The 27,634-nt window shown below is 31.1% G+C and overlaps 2 protein-coding genes and 1 long non-coding RNA gene across 5 annotated transcripts; 1 reads left to right on the forward strand and 2 right to left on the reverse strand.

Annotated features, from left to right (window-relative positions):
• Window positions 1-3,747: 3,747 nt before the first annotated feature.
• LOC130444926 (uncharacterized) lies at window positions 3,748-7,209 on the reverse strand. Its single transcript, XR_008910008.1, has 3 exons — window positions 7,000-7,209; window positions 6,181-6,259; window positions 3,748-5,180 (listed from the first exon to the last, which is right to left on the reverse strand). It is a non-coding gene; the product is annotated as an uncharacterized LOC130444926 (long non-coding RNA).
• A 128-nt stretch (window positions 7,210-7,337) lies between these two features.
• On the forward strand, window positions 7,338-15,852 carry LOC130444928 (60S ribosomal protein L8). Of its 3 annotated transcripts, none has more exons than XM_056780310.1 (4): window positions 7,338-7,656; window positions 7,876-8,190; window positions 10,297-10,500; window positions 15,489-15,852. In XM_056780310.1, the coding sequence occupies exons 2-4, from the start codon at window positions 7,896-7,898 to the stop codon at window positions 15,761-15,763; spliced, it is 774 nt and encodes a 257-aa protein (XP_056636288.1). In that variant the 5' UTR covers window positions 7,338-7,656; window positions 7,876-7,895; the 3' UTR covers window positions 15,764-15,852. The 3 variants fall into 3 exon arrangements, with proteins under 3 accessions (XP_056636288.1, XP_056636287.1, XP_056636289.1); XM_056780309.1 differs by having other exon boundaries at window positions 7,638-7,747; XM_056780311.1 differs by having other exon boundaries at window positions 7,645-7,812.
• A 3,998-nt stretch (window positions 15,853-19,850) lies between these two features.
• Window positions 19,851-21,148, reverse strand: LOC130444927 (THAP domain-containing protein 3-like). The gene is made up of 2 exons (XM_056780308.1): window positions 20,851-21,148; window positions 19,851-20,728 (listed from the first exon to the last, which is right to left on the reverse strand). Exons 1-2 carry the CDS (start codon window positions 21,146-21,148, stop codon window positions 19,851-19,853), a joined length of 1,176 nt encoding a protein of 391 aa, XP_056636286.1.
• Between the last annotated feature and the right edge of the window lie 6,486 nt (window positions 21,149-27,634).

Genomic DNA, 27,634 nt, shown 5'->3' on the forward strand with positions numbered 1-27,634 from the left:
CGAGCGATTAGCGCAGCTGCAATAAGAAATGAGGGCGGAGTAAAAAAATTCCAGTTTTAAAAATTTATATAAGCGCTATTAAGATTGTTTGATACGTACGGAAAATTGCAACAACAAAAGAGAAATAAACTTTCTTAGAAAAAAAGACATCAAATTCATGTTGCATCTTCTGACACTGCAGAATAGGGATTATTAAAGTTGTTTTCAAGATTTCATATAACACCACCAGAAATTAGAGAAGCGGCTTCATTAAATTTATTACCAGAAAAGTCAAGGAAAGTGTATAATATGGCCTATGAATATTTATTTAACAGACATAAGGCATTATTGATAACTATGAATAAATACCCTCATTTTGTGAAATCAGGTACTTAAATTTGTTAAGCAAAATATGTACATAGGTTTTTGCGTTAATTATTATGAGATAGACGATTATTATTTTTTTCAATAACTGTCTATTGTATATAAATGCACTATAAAATATAGTATGAAATATTTGTTAGAATAAAATAATAATATTTGTAATAACATAAAAGAAAGTTTCCTCAACTATATTTAGAAGTCGTGGATGAAGAATGGTATTCTACTCACGTATGATTCACCTCGTGAATACTAACCTTTATTATACATTCGTGAATAATATTATACTATTAGGTGTTTTAATAATTATTATTGAGAAGTAATCGGTTATTCACCAACTTCTCGTATTTTACCACAAATTTCTATACAAAAACTCTTTTTATTTATAATATAAAAGCTAGAATAATACAATAATCACAAGCCTCAGTAACTTGTCAATTACGCCGATCGTAAGAATTTATCAACAATAACCGAGTACGGAGAGATAATGATTGTTAATATTCAAAAAAGCAAAAACAAAACATCCTGTCAGCTTATTGTATTTTCCCTGATTTACTAGACTTCCCTTAGCATACGCTAAATGGCACACATTCCAGGCTGATCAGAAAGAGCCTTTCCCAGCTTATCCGACTTTACACGAACACTTCGAACGACGGCGAATAAATTGGGAGATAACCTGTCTCCGAGTTTGTTTCCTTAATTTGATTTTTTTTGCGATTGCAATTTTAGGCTTACTTTAGCCGCCTTTACAACGTTTATGTGATTTAATTTATGTTTTAATAACTTTTTCAAGCTCCTACAAACATTTTAAAAGATTTTAAACCATTTTATTGTGATAGTTTGATGTAGTAAATTTCTGTTGGGTTGATAATAGTAAAAATTGCTGTTTGAATGGGCCATGTTCTAAAAGAAAACGCATTATAATAGTACACGCTGGAAACAAAGACGGTTTCGTGCATAATGCTTTATTAATATCTACTAAAAAATTAAAAACTGCATCTGATAATCATGAAGCATAAAAATGGTTTAATTAACAGCTTTTACCTAACATTCCACCTCAGTCATGATGACTTTAGTTCAGACGATTCTGACTACCATGATTATTTATAAAGATACTTTGGAATTAAAATGTTTTTTTCTTTTGTTTTATTTGCAAAAAATATGTTTTCCTTTATGGTTTTTGCTTTGAAATTTCGTTTTCCAGAAAAAAAAACCGTCTGGTACCCTGCTTAAACCAAACACCCTTACAGACAGATATATTTTACTCGTCTATTTACGTTTTATAATTTAATATTCAGTTGTAGCAAGTTAACGAGGTATAATAATGATTTTTTTCCAAGTTTCAAGTAGGACTACATTTAAGTGCATCTATCTTAATAACGGCGTAAAATGCCGTCCTATTTATAATGATTCGATTGCCTTTTAACGAATACTTTCTCGCATAAGATATACATACTTTTAAAAGTATTTATAAAAATAATAGATTTATAAAATGAGGTGTCTACGCCTATGGTAGATCAAAAGTTTCGAACCGTTTTATATTCTGCATATAATATTAGAAGAACTGCATGTGAATACCCAAAATAATATAAGAATTGAAATAAGAAAGGAAATGAAGATAATGATAAGAAGCATATTAAATAAGACGAATGTTAATAATTTTATGGAACTGAAAGACGATCATTTAAAAAAAAGTGTTTAGAAGAGTGAAATTTACTTTCCTCTTTTCGAGACAATACTAATGAACATTTTGTTAGTTACTATTAACAGAGTGAAGAGAGAAATAAAATTTGAGTCCATTGATACAGAAATCATGCAGGAATAAATATCACAATAGAAACTTTGAATAAGTTTTTAAAATATGATATGTTAAGTGGAAAACTTAATTTTATGTATTCAGTTTATTATAAGAAACAACATATTTTAATATGTTTTGTTTTTATAGGTTTGTTAAATGTACTGGAAGAAATCATAAATTAAAAGATGTGGAAGAAGATTATTTATATCAAAAGACTAAATACCAGTAATTGCCACAGAAAAATTACCAAGGAAATGAAGAAAAAAGCACAAGATATTAAGAACAACATGGAAATAATGAAGATGGGGAAATTTAAGGAAAAACCCCTTTTGGTAAGTGGTGAATTTTATAATAAGGTTTCTTGGAACGAAATTTGTAATTTAGAGTGTTAAACAGGGTATTCTAATGTACCGACAAAGAAGATTTAAGAATAAATGAGACAAACTTTAATTTGCTACCAGATGAAAAGAAACAAGAAGTAATCATGAGAGAAATGATTTTAATATTTTAGTCACTTATTCATATATTTTGTCATTTATAGAATTTGAAGACTTGAATTGAAAACTTTGGAATGTGTAATGCGAGAAATTTTAATCGTTTTATTGAGCATATTAAAAATTTTGACCGAGGTTCTTCTAGCCAACTCAGTAAAAAAGAGAAATAGATAAACAAATGTATATTCCGAATAAAAAGTTTGAGATTTGTGAGGATTATAATATATTTTTTCAATTACTACATAATTAAATATATTTTTTAGTATCCTCAGTATAAACGTATAATAACACTCAACTAGTATTAATTATTTTTTTAAACTTGCCAGTTAAGAATATTTCTTTCTTTCTTGTCAGTCATATGTGGAAATTTTTAATGTGAATTCTGATTTAATCTCCGTATTGCATTAATCTCATATAGCATAGGGAATAAATTAATTTATCATTATTCATTGAAATAAAAAATACTGCAGTTCCGCTTTTTAACACTTTTTTCCATTTCTGTATGAGCTTTCGTAAACACAAACAAATACTTCTAATAAAGGTTAAAAAATACTTCAACTTCCTACCAAACAATAAGCGTTCAATGAAACTAAAATGCGAAGTAACAGAACTACCCGCATCTTATTCTCGAAATAACTCTTAAGATTATATACTCGATAGATCTGCCACTCTGTATAAAAATTTGATGACAAAGTTCAATTCTGGCGACATCTCTCAAATTGGTAGTATCAAGAAAAAAGATTTCTATAATCAAAGATTTGATCTAAGGTTCATGTCCATTCTAACTTCGCGGGAAATTTGAAAATAACTCTAGTAATTTTAAATGATCGAAGCTAGTTGTCGCATCAAATTGTGAATGAAACAAAAGTATTATGCAAAATACTTTCATTTTGCTAACATTTCAAATTCAAATATTGTTGTTTACAAGAAAATATAAATACCTGAAATTAAAATGCTGTTTAAATGTTTAAAAGTATTTTGTAAAATAATTTGATTTCATTTACAATTTATGTGACAACCAGGTCCGACCACCTAAATTTTACAATTAAATAGTTTATATAAGATATAGGTAGATGGAATATTGAAACACAGGATGGTCATTATAATTTTTATTTTGTTTTTGACATTTTATAACTATATCCACAAACAAAAAATTTTCCTTCACACTTTAGCAGGCTTAGGACTGTCAACAGTGAGATGTTGGCGTGTTTAAAAAATGTTTCTGTTTGTACATGGTACATACAATGGTATTTAAAAAAAACTGATTTTATAACCATGGTTAATTCATTATTACCGTTGTCTTTCTTGCAGCTTTCCCTATATTTAACATATGCCATATTCATCACATCATAGTCTTTATATTGTTGATCTTTGCCCTTCAAAATTTTATTAATAATACTTAAGTAATGAAAGATGCATATGTTGAAACTAATATTTACAAACAAAATATTGAGGAAATGTTTGTCAAATCCTCCAAACGAAATATTTGTTTTTTTATGCCTAATGAATTGATTAACTGGGGCAATTTTGCTGAAGGCGCACATAAAACATTTCTTTTTATGTTCCCTAGAATATATTAATGAATTTGCCTTAATTAATTTGTTTGACAATATTATATTTTTACACAAGTGGCAATTTGATACTTTTAAATAATTTCTTCGCTACTGAACCTGCTACATAAGGAGTAACAAGATCTAATCCTGTATATTTTGAGCTTCTATTGAATGGTTTATTAATTGGGACATTGACTATTGGAGTGATTTGTTCAATAGGTGTTTCACTGAGGAGATTTTTAAAAGTATCCAATGCCCCCATTGAAAAGTCGTCTTCACAATTAAATCCTGGCGAATGTTTAGACATGAAATTATTTACAATTAAAGATTTTGTGGACGAAACAAATGCAGGAAACGTGAAGGATTCATATTCCTAATGCCATGACTTCTTACCATGCCAAAGAAATTTTCAATAGCATCTTGATTCAAATTTCTGGCACTCAAATATTTGAATCCCTCTTGCCTTACTTTTGCCAAATGTACACAAATCCTTTAATGGTGAATGGTAGTTTCTTAATTGATGGTGTTATACATCTACCACTCTTTTTTGATGGGTCTATAAAATGGAATGAATTTAAAACTGGCAGTACATTGAGCCAAGTATCTAGATGTTTGGATGTGACAGTGATAACTGCCCTCAATTCTTTCCCTAAAGGAGGATTTAACAGATTTCCATTAATGTTGTTGAACAACATGTCCAAAAACAATAATAAATCTGCAGTTTTAGTTGCTTTGGGATTCAAGTAAAAGCGAGATTCTGCCTGCAACTCATTGCTGATCTCTGCACGAGTTTTCATTGTCGTTGCTACTGTCCGAATAAATACTTGCGTACAATTTTTACCCTCATCTTCTTAATTTTGTCTTTATAAATATGTTGATCCATTAATTTGGGGAAGCCACTGAAAAATCCCATTTGTTTATCCATACTATATAATTTTTAATGTGTTCCCAATAAGCTACTTTTGAAACTCCATTCTGAAAAAATTGTAGATTTTTATTTAGTAATCCATTTCTCAAACATTTAAATAAATGAGGATAATCAAACAAATGGACTATTTCTTCCCCATCTATTAAATACCTCTGAAATTTATTATCTATATTATTCCTCATACAGTAGGCTTTTGTATCATCCAGCAGTTTATTAACAGCACCAGCATTAGTAGATCCCAAATCACAAACTGACGCAACTATTTTCAAGCCAGTACTACATAGTTGCTCTCACAACTTCCTTGATAATTCTTACTAAATCCACAGTTTTTGTGGAGTGCTCCCAAAAATAAAATGCTATCGGTTGTTTCCAGCTTCTACATATACCTTTAACCATAAAAAGTAGAGCATGATCAGCAAAGCCAGCTCTCCTATCCCCTTTTCCAAAATCAATTAACCCTTCAAAACTATCTACCACCCGATTATATGTGAGCCCAGTATCTAATGACATTTCATCAAATATTAATATGCAATATTTATCAAGACTGACCATTTTCTCTACAACCCCTTTTAAGAGATTAAAAATATGTTCGTTCATTCCACAACTGAAAGGCATACTATTTAATAACCTAATTAATGTTCTTCGACTCAGTAAATATTTTAGAAAGAAACCTGTAACCTTTTCCACTATTCCTGTAACAGGATAGTGAAAATATCTTGTCATCTAAGGTAAATCTTCTTCCTCTAGACTTTAATTTTTGATTCCTTTGCATTACATTATAGAAAATATTCAATGACATTTATCTTCCACCTAAATTATTAATGAATAATCCTTTTGATTATTAATATGAAATAAAAACATGAAGCCTGTTCCCCAGATGTTAAACACATCAATTCATTTCTACCTGTTTATAACTGCCATAAATGGTTGAGTAATGCCTATACCCAAAATGTACAATGATTCAAACAATTAAGCATCTTGATTACATGACTAGAAGAATTAACAGGCAGATTTTTGTGGAAATAATATACTACAATTCATACCTACCTAACAGCCTTTTTGGAGTTGAAAATGAAGATGGTTGCTCCTGTACCCAAAAAATATCATTTTCACCTTTTTTCATAACCTACAAACAAAAATGGCAATTCTTTCCCTTGCCTAACTTTTCATTAGGATTCATAAGAGGTTTATTGTCACAGTAAATATAAGTACTTACTAGGTAAATGTAGAGTTGGCAGTGAAAGTTTTTTTAACCTGCCATTGGGGCTTCTACAAATTGATTCAAAATGAATATCACATATTCTATGTGATGTTTATACTGTATCTACTATTATTAACTTGGGGTTATTTCAGAACCGGACTTAGGCATGGGCCAACCCGGGCGTGCGCCGGGGGCCCCCGCTACGGGGAGGCCTCGCGACGAGCCATATGATTGATTTTTAACCATATGAATGCAAGCGAAAAAATACATCCATAGCCAAAGTTCAGAAAAATCATATTTATAAAAATGAAAGCTCGAAGTTGCGCCCAATGCATGGTATCGCTGATTTATTTTTAAAAATCACAACGACGAATTATAAACTTAAACTTAAGGAACCTTAAGTATTTTGGCCCGGGGGCCACGATGACTCAAGTCCGGCTCTGGGTTATTCATTCTTTGCAACCAAATTCTGGTTCGTAGGAATGGAATGTCTATAAAAAAGTAAAATCAGGATAAAATCATTCAACATATTTAACCATTCAACAAAATGATTTTCTAAATACAAATTAATGAAGTTAGGAAGAAAAGATTTATTCTCGTATAGATATGAACTTGATTACAATTTAAATATTTTTATGTTGATAAATAGTAAATATTACTCTAACCTTTTCGCTAGCTTATTCCTACATCCTGGTAGGCAGGCCTTTACTTGTTTACTCATATTGACTAAGTAAACTCGACAGTACAATTCGCAACAAATAATAACTTTCAAATTCACAAAAATGCAAATAGCTAATAAACAATATCAAACGCCTTTGCAAAGATTTTATACACATTTGCAAGATTCAATAATCTTGGTTGGTTCTCGATGTATGATTGCAACTTAGTTTCAGAATCCAGATTGACAAATATTAAAAAATAAAACACCAAAAAGTAAGCTTTTAGCTGGAAACCGATAACATAGATGGAGTTGAAAATCGTCCTAAACTTCTTCTATTCCAGTGCACAGGCCCTGGAATAACTATACCCGAGTATATAATCTTAGACTATACCTCTGTTACCTGCATATTGAAGAGCGCTGCCACAGATATACCAAGGATAAATTGGCGTATAACTTATTCGGAGAATAATTAATATGTGATTTGTACCTCAATGTAGAGCCGGGCCTTAATAATCTTCACAACAACCAATGCTGTATAGGGTATAGAGTCATTCTGTGGATATATATTAGTGTTATTTGTCAGTTCACAGTTGGCTATTCTGAGTACACAAAATTTTTTTATTGAAATATAACTGTAAAGGTGCCTTTCACGTCAACGTAGGTAAGTGAAATGAGTATGCTTTTGTTAATCTTGAAATATTTTGAAAAATCTTAGTAAAATATTCGTCATCTAAATTTCATTTTTGTGTAGGGTAGGTGAAAAATTAATTGGTAATAGTATTCAGAGTATATTTTATCATATTTATTTATTCTAGTGGTAAATATTGTGAATGATCATAACAATTAGGTTATATTAACTATTTGAACATTTTTGTTACAGAATAATTTTTATTATCTACAATGGGTCGTGTAATTCGTGCACAACGTAAGGGAGCTGGATCTGTATTCAAATCCCACACAAAAAGGAGGAAAGGAGCTCCCAAACTTCGATATTTAGATTTTTCAGAAAGACATGGTTATATCAAAGGTGTTGTTAAAGATATAATACATGATCCCGGACGTGGCGCTCCGTTAGCCGTAGTTCATTTTAGGGACCCTTACAAGTTCCAAACTAAAAAAGAATTGTTTATCGCCCCTGAAGGAATGTATACAGGACAATTCTTGTACTGTGGAAAAAAAGCTAACCTACAAATTGGTAAGTGACAATAATTTTAATGTTAATTGTTATTAGATAATTCATTGTCTCCTATATACCATACCATAGTTTAATTGATTTGAGACATTCTATGAAATATTGATCAGTTTTCACGGTTCCTGGAATTTATAAGTTAAAACAGGCAAACATTGACACGTTTTTATTTAACTATACCCAATTTTTGAAAAATTTTATACATGCATTTTTTCTACACTTCTAGTAAAGTGAAACAGTTGTCAATTTTACATCCTTCAATGTTTTCATATGAAAAGAAATTTGGCTACATGAAAAATTCATTCTTTATGATTGAAAATTGATAATAAATAAAATCATTCTTGGAAAATAATCATAACGTAAGTTTTATGCATACTTAAATTCCTAGCTATGAATATGAAAATCAGATCAAAGCATCCTAATAAATGAAGACATATCAAGTAGCACAACCACAACTGCTTAAATAACAATTTTCAGAAGCTAAATGGTGCTCAAAATAGTTAGAAACACATTCGTACATTATTTAAATAAATCTTTATTTATCTGAGTAGGACTATTATTCTAGACAGTTTTTCACTATTCAGTAATTATTATATCAGTAAAGAATTCTATTTCACCCCTTTTTATATAGCATTTGAGAGAGTTGCTGGTTTAGAAGGTGTATGTTAGATTAATAATATAATAGACATGTACATCATGGTGTCTGTAGAAAAAATTTTATTAAACATTATTCTTTCACCATAATTTACCAACAAAATTAACTTTGCTGTGAAACCTGTGTAAGATAATTCCAAAAAAGACGACCTCCCATTGAATGTAAGCAAATGCAACTAATATAATCCTTCCAAATAAATTAAAAGGGGCTAGGTCTAAACTACTAAAAAATTATTATTGAGAAAATAATTTGATAATCAAAATTTTTATTTAAACCAGCATTCAGAATAACAGTAAAAGAATATAAGTTCTGATTTCTACTCTAAATAATCCTTAGACAACATCAATGATTAATGTGAGCTCATTATTCACTTATTCTTAATGATTTTCTCAGTAAAAATTTTTTCATTCTCATTTTGAGATATGGTTGTTCTATAATCAATATGAGTGCCATTATTGCAATGACATCACATTCTGCTCATTTTGTTGCCGTATGTCATATTATTAATCGAGCAACTGATTTTGAAAAAAAATTGAAAATACTGAAGAAGGGTTTCATATACTCAGGGTGTTCCAGGACTTCATGCAAAAAACTTTGAGAAATGATGTGAAAAAATGCTGTAACAGAACAAATTCCCATACAACTGTCCAACTTCATTTTATTACATAAGGAAAAAGTAAGGAACGAAATGATTGATAGAATAAACTACCATTGTTATGTTATAATATAGAATCCCACCAGTAGTTTCCAGGTAAGGAGTTTTGAGGATGTGGTCTATGAAACCGTCTCAATGCCATAGTCCTACTCTTCCAGTTTCACCATTGAATGGACTAAAAGTTCTTTCTCTTTTTTTGTTAAAACACTAAGTTTTCTCATTGCTTTGCGTTTATAGCCTTTTAAGTGATTTAGGAGAGAGGTCTTATTAATGCTGAATCTAAAAGCAATCCTTTTGTGAGAAGTAAACAATTTGAACCAACAGCATGTTATATGACAATCTGATGATTTATAACAATGCAATGTCGGAACTTGCCTTTTTGTGCTAAGGTAATTACAAAAAAAAATTGAGAAGTTATCCAATTTGTACATTAGTAACAGTGTTTCAGCCATAAAAAGGCGCCAATCTTGCATAATTCGATTTTAGGTTATGTCAATATAGTTTGTTATAGTAGATGGTAAATGCAGTTTCAGCTTCAACTAAATTTTTACATTTTGTTGTTAATGTTTTGTCAATATATTATCTCCATGTCAATGTTGGTCTGTGTTACCTTATAGAGAGAGTATAATATAATTTTTTTATAAAATCTACTTCTATAATGATGATTTCTGTTAGTACCTACACTCTGAAAAAACTAAAATTGATGTTTATTTAGAGGCTCTTTCTGATGAAACTTTATATGTGAGAACTAATAACCAGTATTTCATTGTCTTTCTGTTTATTGATATTTCATCTATTTTAGGAAATGTATTACCTGTGGGTACAATGCCTGAAGGTACCATTGTATGCAATTTGGAAGAAAAAACGGGAGATCGTGGTCGTCTAGCACGTGCGTCAGGGAACTATGCCACTGTAATTGCACACAATCATGATACAAAGAAAACAAGAGTCAAATTACCTTCTGGAGCAAAGAAAGTCATTCCATCCAATAACAGAGCTATGGTTGGTAAGTAAATCATTCGAATGTATTAAACCGAAAATCTCTGTCTTTGTGGGTCTATGACTTAAGTTGTGTCTATTATTATATAGACTGGGAGGGAGTGGATCAAAGATTATCCGGGTTCTTCTGATTACTGTATATAGAGTACTGAAAAAAAGTATAAAAAGTACTTAGATTTCTGGTTTCCATTGACATTTTCCTGCAAAAATGAGTTTCTGCTTCCTGCCATATTAATAGAATAATAATTGATCACTGATTTTATTCATAAAATTTTTTTGTTGTGAAAGTAGCTTCTAAGGGCTAAAAAATCTACATGAAAATGCAAGGAAAATAATAGATTTTTATAATTTTATTGATTTCTGCCAACTAAACCAAACATATTTGGTTCAAAATGATATAGGCATGTAAATGTTCCCAGGCGTCGGATATTGTTCATCCTGAATTCGTGATTTTCTGAGACATAAATAGGCAATTTAGAAGCTTTAATGGTAGGATTTAGACATGAAATGACTCATATAAAAGATCAAAAACTCTGTTTATTGGGTCTACCATGGTCTACGACAAATAGTAAAAAGGACACAGTTTGAACAATTCTCGCAAGAAATAATTTTGGTATAATAGACTGTTTAGTTAATTTGAAAGTTATTACTGTAATTAAATTTACCTTGAATTTTATAATTTTTTTTGCGTGACTTCTATTTAAGTAATACTATGCAAAAAAACATTGATAACGTTGTAACTTTGACATACTTGATATTTCATTTTTTTTTTATTTATGTCTATAGAGGATAGAAAGAAAGAGAACAATTTATGTATATGAAAAATACAATATATAAAGGTAGCGCCACATTACCATCAGGCTCAATTTCTTTTAGGTTATATTTATGACACTATTTTGTACAACACAAGTTGTTAGAGTTAGAAATGATATTTAAATTTTTTCAATAAGCATACTTCAATTTATCAACAATTGCTACATTCATACTTAGCGTTGCCAGGCGTCCGGATAAATCCGGACATTGGTTTTGATTGCGTTTCTGGCCAAAATAAATGATGTCCAGATTGTCCGGTTTTTATTTATTTTATTTATCATAAGTAGAGAAGAACTCAAAGGTATTAGCTCAGAATTAGACATTCATTTTAAACAAATACTTTATCATTCAAAGACGCGCCTGGCTGAGTCTTTTTCCAGCGAAAGAAAGGATTTTACAAATGTTTGAACCTCTTAAGTCATATTTCCTAAAAATGGAAAAGAATAATACATCCAGAACTTTGAGATTTTTTTGAAAATGACCATAATGAAGTCTATTGAATGAAGGCTATTTGTGGACTGTTTTATTATTTCATGGCCATTTATCAAAACTATATCAAAGATACAGAAAAGGCTGATGTTTTTGTCCACTGAAAGTGACTTCGATTTTTTGTGTAAATTCAAAGAGAACAACAAGAAATCTGTACAGGTGACTGCGTTAAAAGAGGATATTGAAAACTTGTAAATTATTGCACTAAAATATTTACGATCTGGGACTGAAAACTTATACAGAGACACAAAACATTTCATATGGATTACTTTAAAAAATGTTCCTGATTGGAATTAGTAAAATTTTGAAAGTTTTTTAAGTACTAACAAAGACAGCGTTGATTTCAAGAAACAGGGTAGCCTATTTTAAATTGATGATGAGTCAAGATTGCTTTTCAGAATTTCTTACTATTTGTCAGTATTACTTTGTTATCCCAGGACATAACGCAAATGTTGGAAGAGCTGTTTCCTTGATAGGTCAGCAATGGATGAAAGCATGCAACAGATTACATGTTAACATTGTTAACACTGTTGCCAAAATGTTGATTGTAGAAATTAAGTTTGAACATTTGACAAGTAAAAATTTTTACAAATATATTTTGAAATAAAATGAGCTCTTGAAACAAGTTTTGGCAAACCAAAAATATCAATAATTATTTTTATTGTGTATCTCAAAGACAAGAAGTTTTTTTTTATTTTTTAACTTAGAAATAATTATTTTTTCTAGTTAAAAGTCTTATTTGTGCCTTTTATTAGTATTTAAGAAAAATTTGACTGATTAATAATATAGCACTGATTTGGCATTCGATTCTATTTATTATTTTACTCGAATTTAACAAAATTCACGATAATAATAAAAAAGCTTGATTTTACAAACAATTTTTTTGTTCTACGTATTAATTCTAAGACAAAATCCTAAATAATGTAGTGTATCAGTCTGTCCCGCTATCAAGTTTGGTGACCTAGTGATCCTGTTCATACTATACCCGTTGTCTACTCCAGCTCAATATTGGAAGGTTTTTGAATTGTTATATATTGTATACAGCTATATTATAGCTCTTATAATAAGAGATACTCAATCCCTCTACCCTCCATGTTTATATCACAAGACAGGGAATAAAATTTGACTATTTCACGTGTTTTTGCACTTTTTTTTTCCAAAATGAACTTTGTACGTTCTAAGAGTTTCCTGCATTACTTCATTTTAACGTTATATGGGATGTCCCACGACGAGTTAAAACTATCTGTATATAGCAAAATACTCATAGTAAAATCATGAACATTTCTACGTTTGGGTTTTCGGATACGATCTTTTTAACTGAAATATTGTCAAAGATGGCCAACTTCCGGTAGAAACGGAAGTCGGCCATTTTATACAGGGTGTGTATAAAAAGTGTTCATAGTTGACTTCAAACATATCAAATTTCTTATTCTTTTAAATACAACCACCCGTTTTTTTTTCTATTTTAATGCATTCAGGGATTAAAAATAAGGCAAATTCATGTATACTTTCCTATACCTAAACCTTACCGTTATCTAGATATTAAATGATTTTTGTAAATTTTTAGAGATGCAGGTGTGGTCTAAATTTTATTTTGACACGTTGATACAGCACTTAAGAAATAAAAAAGTATTTGAGGTTTTAAATTATTGTATTTTTTAACAAGTTATAATTTTTTATGTATACTTTAGTAGACTAATAACACTTATTTAACATTAGTCAATTGTTGATACTTTCAAAAATTCTTCAAATGGCTCGTACTCAATTTAATAACAAAGATTATGTAAATACATGATGAATGTGATAAAGTTGTTACAAGAATATGTACTTTATTTGCGGCTATTTGCTATCCAGATAGACCGCGACCAAACTCGCATATTGTTAAAAGAATCCTTAACAATTTGAAACTATACGGTTCATTTGAAGCAAAAGTTAATCGAATTAAACCAGTTATTGACTATAATAATACCGAAATTAATGTTGTTGCTTATTTAACTGCTTATCCAGAAGCATCAATACGTGTTGCCGTAAGAGATCTTGGAGTAAGCAAATCGTCGATTCACCGTATTTTACGAAAACATAAAATGCATCTCCATTTTTTACAATTTGTGTCAAAATTTAAAACCAACCGATTTTATTAAACGAGTAGAGTTTGCAGAATTTTTAGTATTAAAATGCTAGGAAGACGAAGATTTTTTAAAAAACATAATTTGGTGCGACAAATCGAAATTCATGAAGAATGGATTATTTAATAGACACAATTCCCATTATTGGAGTCAAGAAAATCTTCATTTAACCAAAGAACTTGCTTTTCAAGATCGGTGGCAGTTCAATGTATTTTGTGTTATTAGAAATAATCAAATAATAAAACTTTATTTTTACGATGGGAATTTGAATGGTTAGGAAACACAATCAATTAATTTATTCTCAATTAATAATGTAAAAAACACTGTTTTTGTATTTTTTAATTTTTTTTTATTTTTAGGTGAAATATATCTTGATATTTTAAGAAATTTATAACAAAAGTATTTAGACCGCTTTCCACCAGACGAATTAAATTAAACAAACTTTTTTTATTCATGAAGGTGCTCTTGCTCACAATTCAATCGTCATAAATACATTTTTAGAAGAGCAATTTGATGATAGGTGGTTAGGAAATAATGGTCCTTTTTGGTGGCCTCCACTTTTTCCCGAAAAGACGCCTTTAGATTTTTTTATATGGGGTCAAATAACACAAGAGGTTTACTCACAAGCCTTAATAATTAGAGAAGATTGTGAGCTAAGAATTCGAAATTCCTTCAATTCCCTTTCTAAGATAATGATAAGCCATGTGACGAATGAAGGCGTACTGAGAAAGGTTGAAAAATGCATTGAAGTTCAAGGGAGCAATTTTGAACATTTACTTTGAAACATCAGACTATTTTCCTTGGGCTTTTAATTTTATGTTTAATTCAATTAACTTTTGCTTAAAATGAATTGAATAGCTTCAAATTGTTGAGTATTCTTCGTGGTCTATCTGGATATCTTACTGCAAAGAAAGTACATGTTCTTATAACAAGTTTGCCATATTTACCATGTATTAAAAGCAAATTTACATAATCTTCTTTATTTCTGAGTGCATTTATCAATGGATCAAAATAAAATAAAGGAATTTTATAAAGGTCTGCAACGTTAAAATTTTTTACAAAAAATTTTATAACTATTGCATTTTTCAAAAACAGTTTTTAGACAAAAGTACAAAATGTAGAAATTTTCATGATTTTACTAAAGTATTTTGTCATACACAGATAGTTTTAACTCGTCGTGGGACACCCTGTATATCAAAATAAAATTCCAACAAATATTTCCATTTAAATTAAGGTTTTTCTATGTTGTTTCAATGGATTCTAATAGCTCTTCTTGATTTCTGGAATGGTAATTCATTTTGTAATTTTTACCAACCACCCCCATAAATTTTCAATGGGATATTATATCAGGACTATTTGAATTAAGCAGGCTGTGTGGACAGGACAGTTATGATTTCAATAGAATTGAATTATATAAGTGTATATAATAAAGTTTCTTGTATGATGATTTTCTACATACCTACATCTGACTTGTGATGTGTAAATAGAGGCTCTTTCTGAAGATTATTATTTTATAATATATTATATTTAGTTAGTATGTTTTATATTGAGGAGTTGATATTTTTAGGTATTGTTGCTGGAGGTGGTCGTATCGACAAACCAATCCTTAAAGCAGGTCGTGCTTATCACAAATATAAGGTGAAACGTAATTGCTGGCCTAAGGTTCGTGGTGTTGCTATGAATCCTGTTGAACATCCCCACGGAGGTGGTAACCATCAACACATTGGTAAAGCATCTACCGTCAAGAGAGGTACTTCTGCTGGTCGTAAGGTTGGTCTTATTGCTGCCAGAAGGACTGGTAGAATTAGAGGAGGTAAAGTTGATGCCAAGAAAGAAGATTAGGTTGATTGAGTTCTTTGTAAGACTTGTTCCATTATATTTCTAATGGAATGTATTAATTGTTCATTGGAAATATATTGATTTTTCAAGTTTTTTAGTATATCTTATTATGTTCAGTACATATATACCTTATATATTAAAATTATTTCCAGATAGTCGATCATTAGTATACAGGGTTTAAAACTACTAAAAATAATCTTTTAAATTATTTTTTTTAATTAAATTGTACTTTCAATGTACATTTATTAAAAAAATAACACTATTGTGTCCTATAACACTATTAAATTCATTGGTCTTGGAAAACTTCATTTAAGTACAGGGTGCGGCAGCATAACTTCCTTTTTTCAAAAGTTAATAAAACTTATTGTATGAATCAGAAAATTTTTATTCGTTTTTTATAATACAGGCACATACATAAAGTTTTGTTTTACTGAGTTTTGAAGATCAAATCAGTTAGGTGACGTCCCCCATTCTCCATACACTGAGTAAACCGATTTCTGGCGTTTGTCATGACTCTTGCCAGCATAGCAGGCGTTATGTTGGCAATTTCTTCCTGGATGTTCGTCTTCAAATCTTGTAGGGTCCTTGGACGGTTCACATACACACGGGATTTCAAAAAACCCCATAGGAAATAATCACAAGGGGTCAAATCGGGAGAGCGGGCTGCCCACTCCAAATCGCCCCTAATTGAGATAAGGCGCTCTGGGAAGTGTTCCCTCAAAACAGCCATCGATGTTCTTGAAGTGTGTGCCGTTGCTCCGTCTTGTTGGAACCAAGTGTCCCCTAAGTCCAACTCATCTAGCCGTGGGAAAAAAAATTCCTGTAACATGTTTACATACCGGTGCGAATTCACTGTCACTGTGACTTCATTTTCCTCAAAGAACCAGGGACCAATAATTCCACGTGAGTAAATTGCACACCACACTGTGACTTTAGGTGAATGCAAAGGCCGTTGATGCAATTGTCGAGGATTGGTATCAGCCCAGTAGCGCATGTTTTGTTTGTTTACGGATCCACACAAATGAAAATGGGCTTCATCACTAAAAAAAACAATAGCGTCCTCAGGAACGACTTCCAGAAAAACCTCACACGCGTTCCTCCGAGAATTGAAGTCACGTTCAGAAAGTTCCTGCACAATTGCCATCTTGTATGGATGAAAATGAAGATCATCATGAAGTATTCTCCTCACAGAACGATCGGAAAGTCCAAGGGCAGACGCATGTTTGCGCGCAGAACGCCGTGGTGATCGCAACACTGAAGTTCTAACTAACTCAATGTTCTCCGGTGATCTAATGGGCCGAGGGACTCCAGTTCTTCGTCTTGTCACACTTGCAGTTTGTCTGAACGTAGTGACCCACGTAACAATTGATTTCCAGTTCGGGACAGGGGCCAAGGGGGCTAAATTAAAGCGATTCCGAAAGGCGCGCTGGGTTGCGATCACAGAACATCCGCTCGAAAAGTAAACCTCAACGGCAAACGCACGCTCCTCACTGTTCCAACGCATGATGGCGACTGAACTGTGCCGGGACAAAACTTTATAGTCCCCCCTCTCGAACGAGACCACTAGCACTCCGTTACGACATCTACCGACTAAATGGCGAACTTTTTAAAAAAGGAAGTTATGCTGCCGCACCCTGTACTTTCGAACTGAAATACTAAAATTATTTGTATATGCTTTGTAGATATCATTGACAAAAAATTACATTTTTCGATTTTTTAACTTTTTTATCTGTCGCACGGTGGAGCTACAAATCGTCCATTGGGAATACCTCTGTTTATATTGCCAATATCAACAATTTGAATGAAATTTTAATTTCTATATTTTTTGCATGAAACTTTATTTCGTATCTTTTTGTTTTTGTGATATTTAAAAAAGATGCTTTTATGGTTATATTGGAAAATGCAGACATTCCTTTTGGATGGTGATTTGAATAGTCATATGAAACTTGTTTGATTTGAAATTTTAAAATAGTGTGTGTAGTTAAAAATATAACATTGTAACGATACAAATGTATATTTCAAAATAACGGAAATAAATCTGACAAAAAAACTATAGGCATACACCAAGAATAGTTCACCAATAGGATTGCTCAATAAACTGAATGTGTCTACCATGTGCGTGCGAAAAATCGCCATACGTGACGTCACCTGCAGACCTCGACCGGTCTTAACTCTTTGTTGAGCTAGACTATTTGATGAGTTTAAAGGCCAATTTTAACAAAAATACAGTTATTTTTTTAAGTTTTATTCATTATTATGAATTAATATTAATTTAAAATCCAATTTCCAATTATTCAGTTAATTTTAAGTTCCATTTATAATAGGTATACAATGAAGAAAAGAAATTAAAGAAAATGAATTATTTTTTAAAATGATCTGTATTTTATAATTAGTAAAACAGAAGCCATTAACAAACTTTAAACTAAAAATTAAAAAGTAAAAACAAATGAAATGATTTAAACTGATTTATGAAAAGTATTTCTAATAATAATCTAAATTATTAAATTTAAGAAAAATAATAAAATATCAGATATATATAAAATAAAGAGATAGGTAGAAATCTGTCAATGAGTAATTTCGAACATTTTTTTTTCCAGTTTTTCTGCCGTCATCTTCATCCCCTTTTACAGACTTTCTCTTCAAATTCGTGCTTTCAAATTTAGCTTTTAGATTTCTAAAATTTATTCTGATTATAGTCCTTAATTTACAAAAAGCCTTAATTATTTTAAATGGATAGTTCGAATCTTTTTTAAAGATTTTCTTTGCTAAATTAAAAACAACACCTGGCCCTTTTCTGAACGATTCTCCATGATGGCTTTCAAAATAAGTGTTCCAAGTTTTAACTTTTTTTAAAAATTCTTCTGATGGCTTAGTGAGACCACCGTACGACAGTTGTTGAATCCAAGAAGGAATACTAAGTACATACGAGTGTTCTTGTGTCGTTTCGTATGTAAAATCACCCAGACTTGGAAAAATATTTTTGTATTTTTTAGCAAGATAACCAGCAATATATTCTAGAGCATCATTAGTCGTTTCCTGTGAATTTTGATGATAATCTGAGCATGAGGATAAATCAGATGAAACTGATGAAAAAGAAGAACTGCCTTGCGTTTTGTTAATATCAAAGGACTGCTCAGCTTCACTGGCAACATTCGCAGTTTTCAAAACATTTGGGGCGATGTACTCTTCCAGTACTTTTTCATCAGTGTTGACACCTGACCCTAAGATACCAGGATTGTTTCCTAATAAAATCATGCGAATCCTGTAAATCGCAGATAAAGGTGACGGATGCTCATCTGGCCCTCCTCTACTTCTCATTTGGAAAAAGAAGTTTTCTAAACTGTCCTGATTTAATTTATGGGTGCATATGTACTTTACATCCATACTTTCTTTCATGTCCTCATAAAGTAGCTGTAATGAAGATATTGATATTAACATACCTTTTTGGAATGTCATCAAACAATTTTTTCCAATTACTCTCATTGATTTTACAATTTGATAAATTTTGTTGAGGTGTTGTTTTTGGTTTTCTAAATCTATGCCATAAGCATGTTTTGTAGGTATATTTGCCCTCGGAACATAGCTATTGAAAATATCAAACCATGCATTTATGTCAGCAATAAAATGCCCTAGATTTTCTGACATATTTTTGTCTTGTCCAGGCTTGTATCGCAAAAGTCCAGTGGAAACACTATTGGAGAGCAATTCAGCAGCTAGTTTTACATTTTGTCTGAGAGTTTTTTCCACATCAAGATGTTTTTTGTTAATTTTCCAGCAGGGATTTACTTCATTATCAGTAAGCGTTACCAGAGCTTCAAGTGGACTTTTATTCACGAATAAATTATCTTCAAGCATAAAACCTTTGTCAAGTAGCCAGTTGCGTAATAGTTTTAGCAGGTGAGGTGCATCGGCAAACATATACACATTCTTACCACCAACAGGATGCTTAAAAGATGTCTGATTAATATCGATTTTTAACTGTTTAACTGCAGTTCAGTTATAATATCCATTAAAAGAGATTTGGTCATTTTTTGATCGAAACCTATATAAATTGGTTGTTTCCAGTTTGAAAAGAGCCCTCTAGCCATGACTACTTGCATATAATTATTGGTCCTAGCACTTCATCTTGAGCAATATTATATTCTTCAGTTTTCTTGACCTTCACTTCATCGTACTGTAAAACTACTGTCCTTTCAAAATCAGAAAATGACTCTCCGGCTAGTTTCAGAAGAAATAAAACATCTTTCAAAATACCCTGATTAAGGTTTAGTTGGGAAGCCCACCTTCTTAATGATGAAAGACCAGGTAACGAGTAATGCAACTTATTTCTTAAAAATAAATATGACTTCTTGCTGTAGTATCTTAGCGTAAAGGCTGTTACAATTTCTTCTCTTGTCCAGTTGACTCTTTTCTTTTTTTTTAACAATAAATCAATTTGGTTTTGAGTAAGAACAGTTCTAAGTATAGCAGATGCAGCTTCATTTCTCTGAAACAGAGATGTTACCTTGGGACTAGATTTATAGCATTTATTTTTGAAATATTTCAATTGTTCATTAAGTTTTTTGATATTTGTGCTTTTTATATTGCTTCTGGATTTTAAAAGAGCATACTGTCTTTCTAACTTTTCATATTTCTCTACAGACTCATTGTACAAAGCCTTATAATCATAGTTTTCTGGGACAAAGTTGGGGGTTGATGAAGTGGAAGGCTCTGGTACATGCTCTTCAAACTGAATACTTCCAAAAGATTTAGGATTATGGTCTTCGGTATCATCAGAAAAAGTATTAATAGGAGCTGTTAACGTGGCTACTTTTAAAAGTTTGTTCACTTCCTCCTTTGCATTTCGTTTGGCCAGTCTTTCTTCTCTGGAACTGATGCTTGAACTACTAGCTTCACTTGTTGATTTTTTTGAATACAATCCCAAAGTAGGAACAGCGGTTTTTTTCAATATTTTTCGTAGTGGTAAACCTAAAATACATATACATATTATATATATTTATGAACAAATTTCATTACCAAAATCATTTTGGGACAGTATAGACTTTGAAAGCTATAAACTATTACACTAAACAATTAAATAATTCACCAACCTAATAATTCATTCTGTAAGTCTCTTTCATAATCCTTTTCTGTGAAATGAACTGAGCAGATGTAGCTAGTATCAGGGTTAAATTTATCTTCCCGTTTGCATCGTAATATCCATTCTTTTCTCATAGTTTGGGAAACAAGATCTTTAGCTTTGGGAAACCGATGAAATATAAAATATTCATGTTCTTGCTGCCTTGTTTTATAGGTATTACCACAACCATACACAGCACAACGTGTACCAGGCATTTTGATTTTTGGACATATACTACATGCACTAAAATCAAACAAACAAAGTTTCATTTAGCAAAAAAAAGTAAAATAAAAATCTAGATTAGTTGCTGGACAAATGCAAACCAACCGACCAAAAACGCTGTTATGATTCGCCCATTTTTTTAATTTTTTATTGTGGTGTATAAAGAATAGAAATTTAAATAAGCCAATTAAATTGTCATTTCTGCTCAGCTGGTTTTCTTTCAGCCAGTAACTGACTTGGATTTTAATTTTTATTTTGCTATTTAAATCCAGCTTTAATATAACAAAACATTTTTACCTACCCTTGAAAGTCTCACAAGATTATTTTGCCTTAAACAATAATATTGTCTTTGTTCACTATTCTCCACATATATAATACACACAAATAATAGTTTTTAAAACGTAGAACTAAGTAGAAAACGAATTTCCAACTCTTCAATCACTTGTACGACCTTTTCGAATTAACAAAAACACAAGCAATACCGCACAGCGTAAATGGTAAACAAGCCGTCGAGGTCTGCAGGTGACGTAAGCATCACTTGACCTTGGCTCAAGAATTGGCGTATGTACGTCTTATGGGATTGATCAATCCTATTGGTGAACTATTCTTGGGCATACACAATATACAATAATTATTAACATAAAAATTTCTTTGACGTTGTTTAGTTTCTTTTATACTCAAATCATGTGTTTCCTTTATTTCAACAGAGCGCGTGAACTTTAAGGAGCTGGCGTCCTCTACCAGTCTTAAGATCTGAACCTAACTCGACATTGATAATAGAATGAAACTTATTTTATAATAAATTTAGTATATTAGGGATATAATTAAAATGGGTTGTCTACAAAAATCGTGGACAGAATATTTTGAATTATTTAAAAAAAAAATTTTCAATTAATGTTGCAACGTCAAGACAATAAGAAAATTTTGTTCTGGGTTTAATTTATAAAACATAAAGAATGTGCAGACATAGGGTTGTTTATTATTTACCTGGATGAACTACTGGGTTGCCAGGTATAACTAGTATGTTGATGCTAGTTACTTTCACTTGATGGGATAATAGAAAAAATTTTATACCAGCATAAGTGTTGTTTTATTAGGAACACATTAATATGGGTTTGTCTGTAAAAAATTCGGTCCAAATAGAGGTTTGCAAATTTTAAAGATTTAAATTACAATACGTGTGAAATTGAGACAGATATCCGAGGTATACGAAGAAGTATACCCAGTATACCGTGTAATAATAAAGGACCGAACATTGCGCATCCAGTATATTATTGAATTAGATGTCAATATGTTAATAATAATATAATACAAGATCTTTAGTCTATCTTTTTGTTATTTTCTAATTCAATTTTCAGTTTTCCGAATTGGTTGTCCACTTTGTTTCCTTTTAATTATTTGCAAAAAGAGCAAAAAAATCCACTGGACTTGACATATGTGAAAGTTACAAGGAAAAAATATATAGGAGCTTATGAATTGGGTTTTTAAAAGGAGGACGCGCTCTCTTTTTTTTCCTTTTGTTTTGGCGCTGCATCTTATGCAATTTGTGTAGTTTGGTCTCAGTGTGTATTGTTTGTGAAACGAGAAACGGGGATTGTATTATATTTAGAAATTTATTACAGAACGACAAAGGTACAAAAGTTAAAACGCAACCATCAGGTATCAATTTTTTAAAGCAGTATACGAGGTTTGTCAAAAAATTTGAATTTCAGAAAATTCAGACAATTCAGAAAAATGTTATAAAGTTGTTTTGAATTGAAAGTTGCATATGCAATTACAGCCATTATGAAAATTCAGGTTTTGTGATTATTTACTAATTATTCAGTATTAATTATTCTGGCAGGAACAAATTTAACACAATCTAGGATGCTCTAACATGAAGTAAGTGATAGTGAATGTCATAGTGAGTTGATGATGTAGACCAGTTGGAAAGGATTATTTTTTGAAGGATGCCAAAAAATTATTTCAAATGTGATACGAAAAGTAATACAAGAGTTTGACAAAAGAACAATTGAATGTTTACAAAGAGAAGGTGGGTATGTCGAAGCTGTAGGACATTGAATTAAAATTTAATGTTTGTTTCTGTTCTATAAATATTCTTTGTATATGTAAATTGCAAGTTTGTTCAAAAACAGTAATGAAATAGAAAGGTTGTCACATTTTTAACAGGTGAGAGAGGTAAATTGTATCCATCCAGAATAATTAATACGGAATGATTAGTAAATAATCACAAAACCTGAATTTTCATAATAAATTGCTGTAATTGCATATTTAAATATGGTTCTTTTTTATAACATTTTTCTGAATTGTGAAAAACAAAGATACTTTTGCACAAAATTCAAATTTTTTGACAAACCTTGTATACTGCTTTAAAAAATTGATATCTGATGGTTGCGTTTCAACTTTTGGTCCATACCAAAGTTTTTATCAAGAATAACTTTTTTCATAAAACCACTAATAAAAAAGTTTTCCAACTTAGTAGACACAATGTATATCCAGTTTTTCAGAGGTTTCGTAGGCTGTGTCCCCTAGCAGTAATCGAAAGTGGCATTATGTAATAGTCAGCAATCTCCATGCAGGCTGCACCACAAATCATATAGTACATATATGAAAGAAAAGTCAGATTTTACGGAGTTTATTCGTTCTTTCCCTTATTCTATGGAAGCAATGAACCAAAAACAATATCATTTAAAAGGTTTTCGAACAAAAGTTTCTGCTAGAAAATTGCTTAAAGGTGATATGTGGCTACCGAGTTTCATTTAAATGGTCTGTTGAATCTTCAGGTACTGACTTTTCGCATCCAGAAATAATATCCATCTCATCTGACAAACAAGCCTTATGCAAATCAAACAGCTTTTCGTGTGATAAATCATTTCAAATAACAAAAGATTCTCAGAATAACACTAACTTTTTGGTAGACCTGTTGACTTCTACCACGGTCAGATAACACAGAAGTCCGTTAGTGAAGGCAATAGTTACATTATGTCTAGACTAAGGGAACCTGCTATTTTATCGTCTCTCAAGCTATTCCTCGCCTATCTACATGACCATCCAACGTCTTTATGTTTTGAAGATAATACTCCCAAAAGTATTAGGTTGTTTTTAGCATCCGAGGGTCTGCTCGTTGATCCCATAGCTTCATTCAATTTACTACCAGTTACATGATTATTATGGCATAAGCTCAGCCGAAGTAGATGATGATTTATCTACCTACAGAACTTAATCACCTCGGAACGGAGAATTCACCATCAACAAATTAGAGATAGCAATAACCGTTACTTTACTGCCAATTCTTCTAGGAAAAATTTTTAGATAATAGGACACGTCCAGGGGTACTAGAATCCTAAGTTTTAAGGACCGTAAATAGAGATTAGTTCTAATTAATATTCAGTGATATGCAACAAAACGGACGAGTTGTATTTGTTTTAAGAGAAGTTGGGGTTACCGCAGTTAGTTGCTACATGAAAATGAACCAGTTTTTATCGAAAAATATAGTTATTAGCAGATATGACAGGGGTAAATCTCGGCTGTATCAAATTCTGATTTTTCATTTGTAGAAAATGCTTTTGAATTTTCCATACAATAAAATTATCGATTTATGCATTATTTGTATTTATCTATCTAAATCTAATATTCATTCTTTTTTCGAGAACTTTTTAAATTTATTCGACGCTCTGCCTACTAAAAGTAGAAGAGTTCTATGCGTGATTTTAACATTGACTTTACTAATGAATGTGCCATTCGAATTACTAAAACAACTTCCTCAATTCTAGATTTCATAGTGTCAGACTTCCTATCCCATGATATGAATTACTTAGTAATCAATTCAGGTCTGTCTGACCATGATGCTGTTTATGCCGAATTTGTAATACCTTGTAAATCTCTTAAGAAACACACTCGGTTGGTGAGGATTTTCTCTAAACAAAACTCATCAAATTTTATAACTTGTGTTTAGCTAATGATTGAATTGATTTTTATGACGATATGGACTCTAAATTTTCAGACTTTCTCGATAAAATTATCAGGTGCAACAATACAGCATTTCCTCTTCGCCCTCGTAAAACTAGTCATCACAAATCATGGAACAGGAAAGGAACACACACTTCAACCAAGAATATGAGATCACTCTTGTGTATTAAAAAGTTCACAGACAATGCTTACATCATAATTACATATATCTATAACTATAGATCTCGAGAGCTAAAAATTCTTCGAAAGAAACTTGGCCTCGTATCAATGATTTGAGAAACAAAACCAGTTCATCAAACGCTTCTAAAAAATCAGTGACAGTCTCTTCCTCAGACCTGTAGATAGATTTGAGCTAAAGCAAATCACACTCAACATTCAAAACAAGACTTCCTGCAGCAACGATGGGTTATCAGCAAAGTTATTTTTGAATTTTCCAGAAGTGATTATTAACGTTTTATGTTCTCTAATCAAAGAATTCTTTGAAAATGATGGTGAGAGAAATATCATTAGTAACTATCGTCATATTGCATTATAACCAATACTATTGAAGATAATTGAACGACTAATGAAAAACGGTCTATTACCTTTTCTTTTCAAACATAAAATCTGGATAGCTCGACAATTTGGTTTCCTACCTACTAATGCCGCTACTTTTTCTGTTCTCAACGAAATATATAATTCACTTAACAATAAATTTTAAACGGCTCCAGTTTTTTGTGATATCGCTAAGGCCTTCGATTGCATTGATCATGCAATTCTGATTAACAAACTAGAATATTATAGCATCCCAGGTGTTCCCTTAAATTATAATTGTTATAATAGAAATATTTAGGAGTTATTTTAAGTTAATGCTTTCTTATAGAGATGGCGCTTGATTTGTAGTTGATTATTATTGAGAAAAGTAAGGTTAAGCTAATATATGGTTTTACCGGGTTTTTTAGCACATGGTTGGTTTTATAAGATATAAGTGATAGATGATGTATGTATATATATGAAGATGTAAATAAAATGTATATAAAGACCTAGATTGATTTTAATCAACACTGCTGTGTAACAAATAACAGGTTATGGGCCCAGGTCACAACTCAATATTGAAAAAGGTCGTTATTATAAAAAAAGAAAAAAAAATGGAGGTGAACAGTATTATTGGCATTAAAAACCATTTTAATGTAGAATTATTAAATGGATTAAATTATCACACATGGAAGTATCGTATGAGTATTTTGTTTGAAGAAAAAGATGTGTTGGAATGTATCGAAAAGGAATTTAATGATTCTGATTATAAAAGTGACAAACTTCGGGCTGAAGCAAAGAAGAAGGACAATAAATGTAAGTCTTATAGTGCAGTGTTTGGACGACTCGCAAGTAGATTTAATTAGAGGAAAAGATACAGCTTTTAGTATATGGACAGTTTTAGAGGAAAGATACGAAAAGAAAGGCATTCCGGGCCAGTTAATTCTAAGAAGAAAACTAATGTCTATGAAACTTCAAGATAGTAGCAAATTAGAAAAGTTTTTGTCTGATTTTGATGAAACCATAAGAAAATTAAATGCTACAGGCGCAGACATGAAAGAGCAAGATATTGTTTATAGTTTATTACGTGCTATGCCGAAAGAGTTTGAAACCGTAATAACCATATTAGAGAACATACCACCAGAAGATCTAACAATAAGTTTAGCAAAAACTAAATTAGAGCTGAAGTTGAAAGAAAAAGTGCATTGTATGAAGCCAATAGCGAAAGCAGAAATTATCAGCAAGATAGTGTAAACTCATCAGCTTTTTCAACTTATAGTCCAGGTGTATGTTATACTTGTGGACAAAGAGGTCATTATAGGAAAAATTGTCGAAATCAGAGAGGAGGAAACAGAGGTTCAAGCAGAGGCAGTTTTATTGGAGGTCAAAGTAGTTTTCGGGGTTATGGGAATTTTAGAGGAAATTGTTATAGAGGAGGATTTGGCTACAGAGGAAGAGGATATAAAGAAACAAGCTATAGAAGAAATTATGACCATGAGTATCAGGACAATAACAATAAGGGAGCAAACTATATGGAAAATGAAGAAGGAACTGAACTTGATGAGGTACAAGATGGACAAGGTATTTGTTTTTTGTCAAATTTAAACTCTAATTTAGAAGATTGTTACCAAACTGTAAGTAACCAAAATTTAGTATTTTATATCGAATCAGGGTGTACTTATCATTTAGTAAATGATAAAATGTATTTTCATGATTTTATGAAGTTGAAAAAACCAATTAAAATAGCGGTTGCAAAAAACAACAATTACATGGAAGCCATTGGAGTAGGAAATATTGAAGTTTTTAGTGAGGTCAATGGAAAAGAAATCAAATGTAAAATTAAAAATGTTCTGTATGTCCCAAATTTAAGGCGAAATCTATTGTCTGTAAAAAGGTTAGAAAGTGTAAATGTAAAAGTTGTTTTTGAAAAAGGGAAGGTACTAATGTATAGTGAAAAAAAATTAATCGGAATTGGTTATAGAAACAATTTATATGAAATATCCTTTAAAGTAAACAATGTAGAGTCTTTAAATATTGAAAATGAAAATGAT

This window comes from Diorhabda sublineata, chromosome 6 (assembly GCF_026230105.1).
Source record: "Diorhabda sublineata isolate icDioSubl1.1 chromosome 6, icDioSubl1.1, whole genome shotgun sequence".
NCBI lineage: Eukaryota > Metazoa > Arthropoda > Insecta > Coleoptera > Chrysomelidae > Diorhabda > Diorhabda sublineata.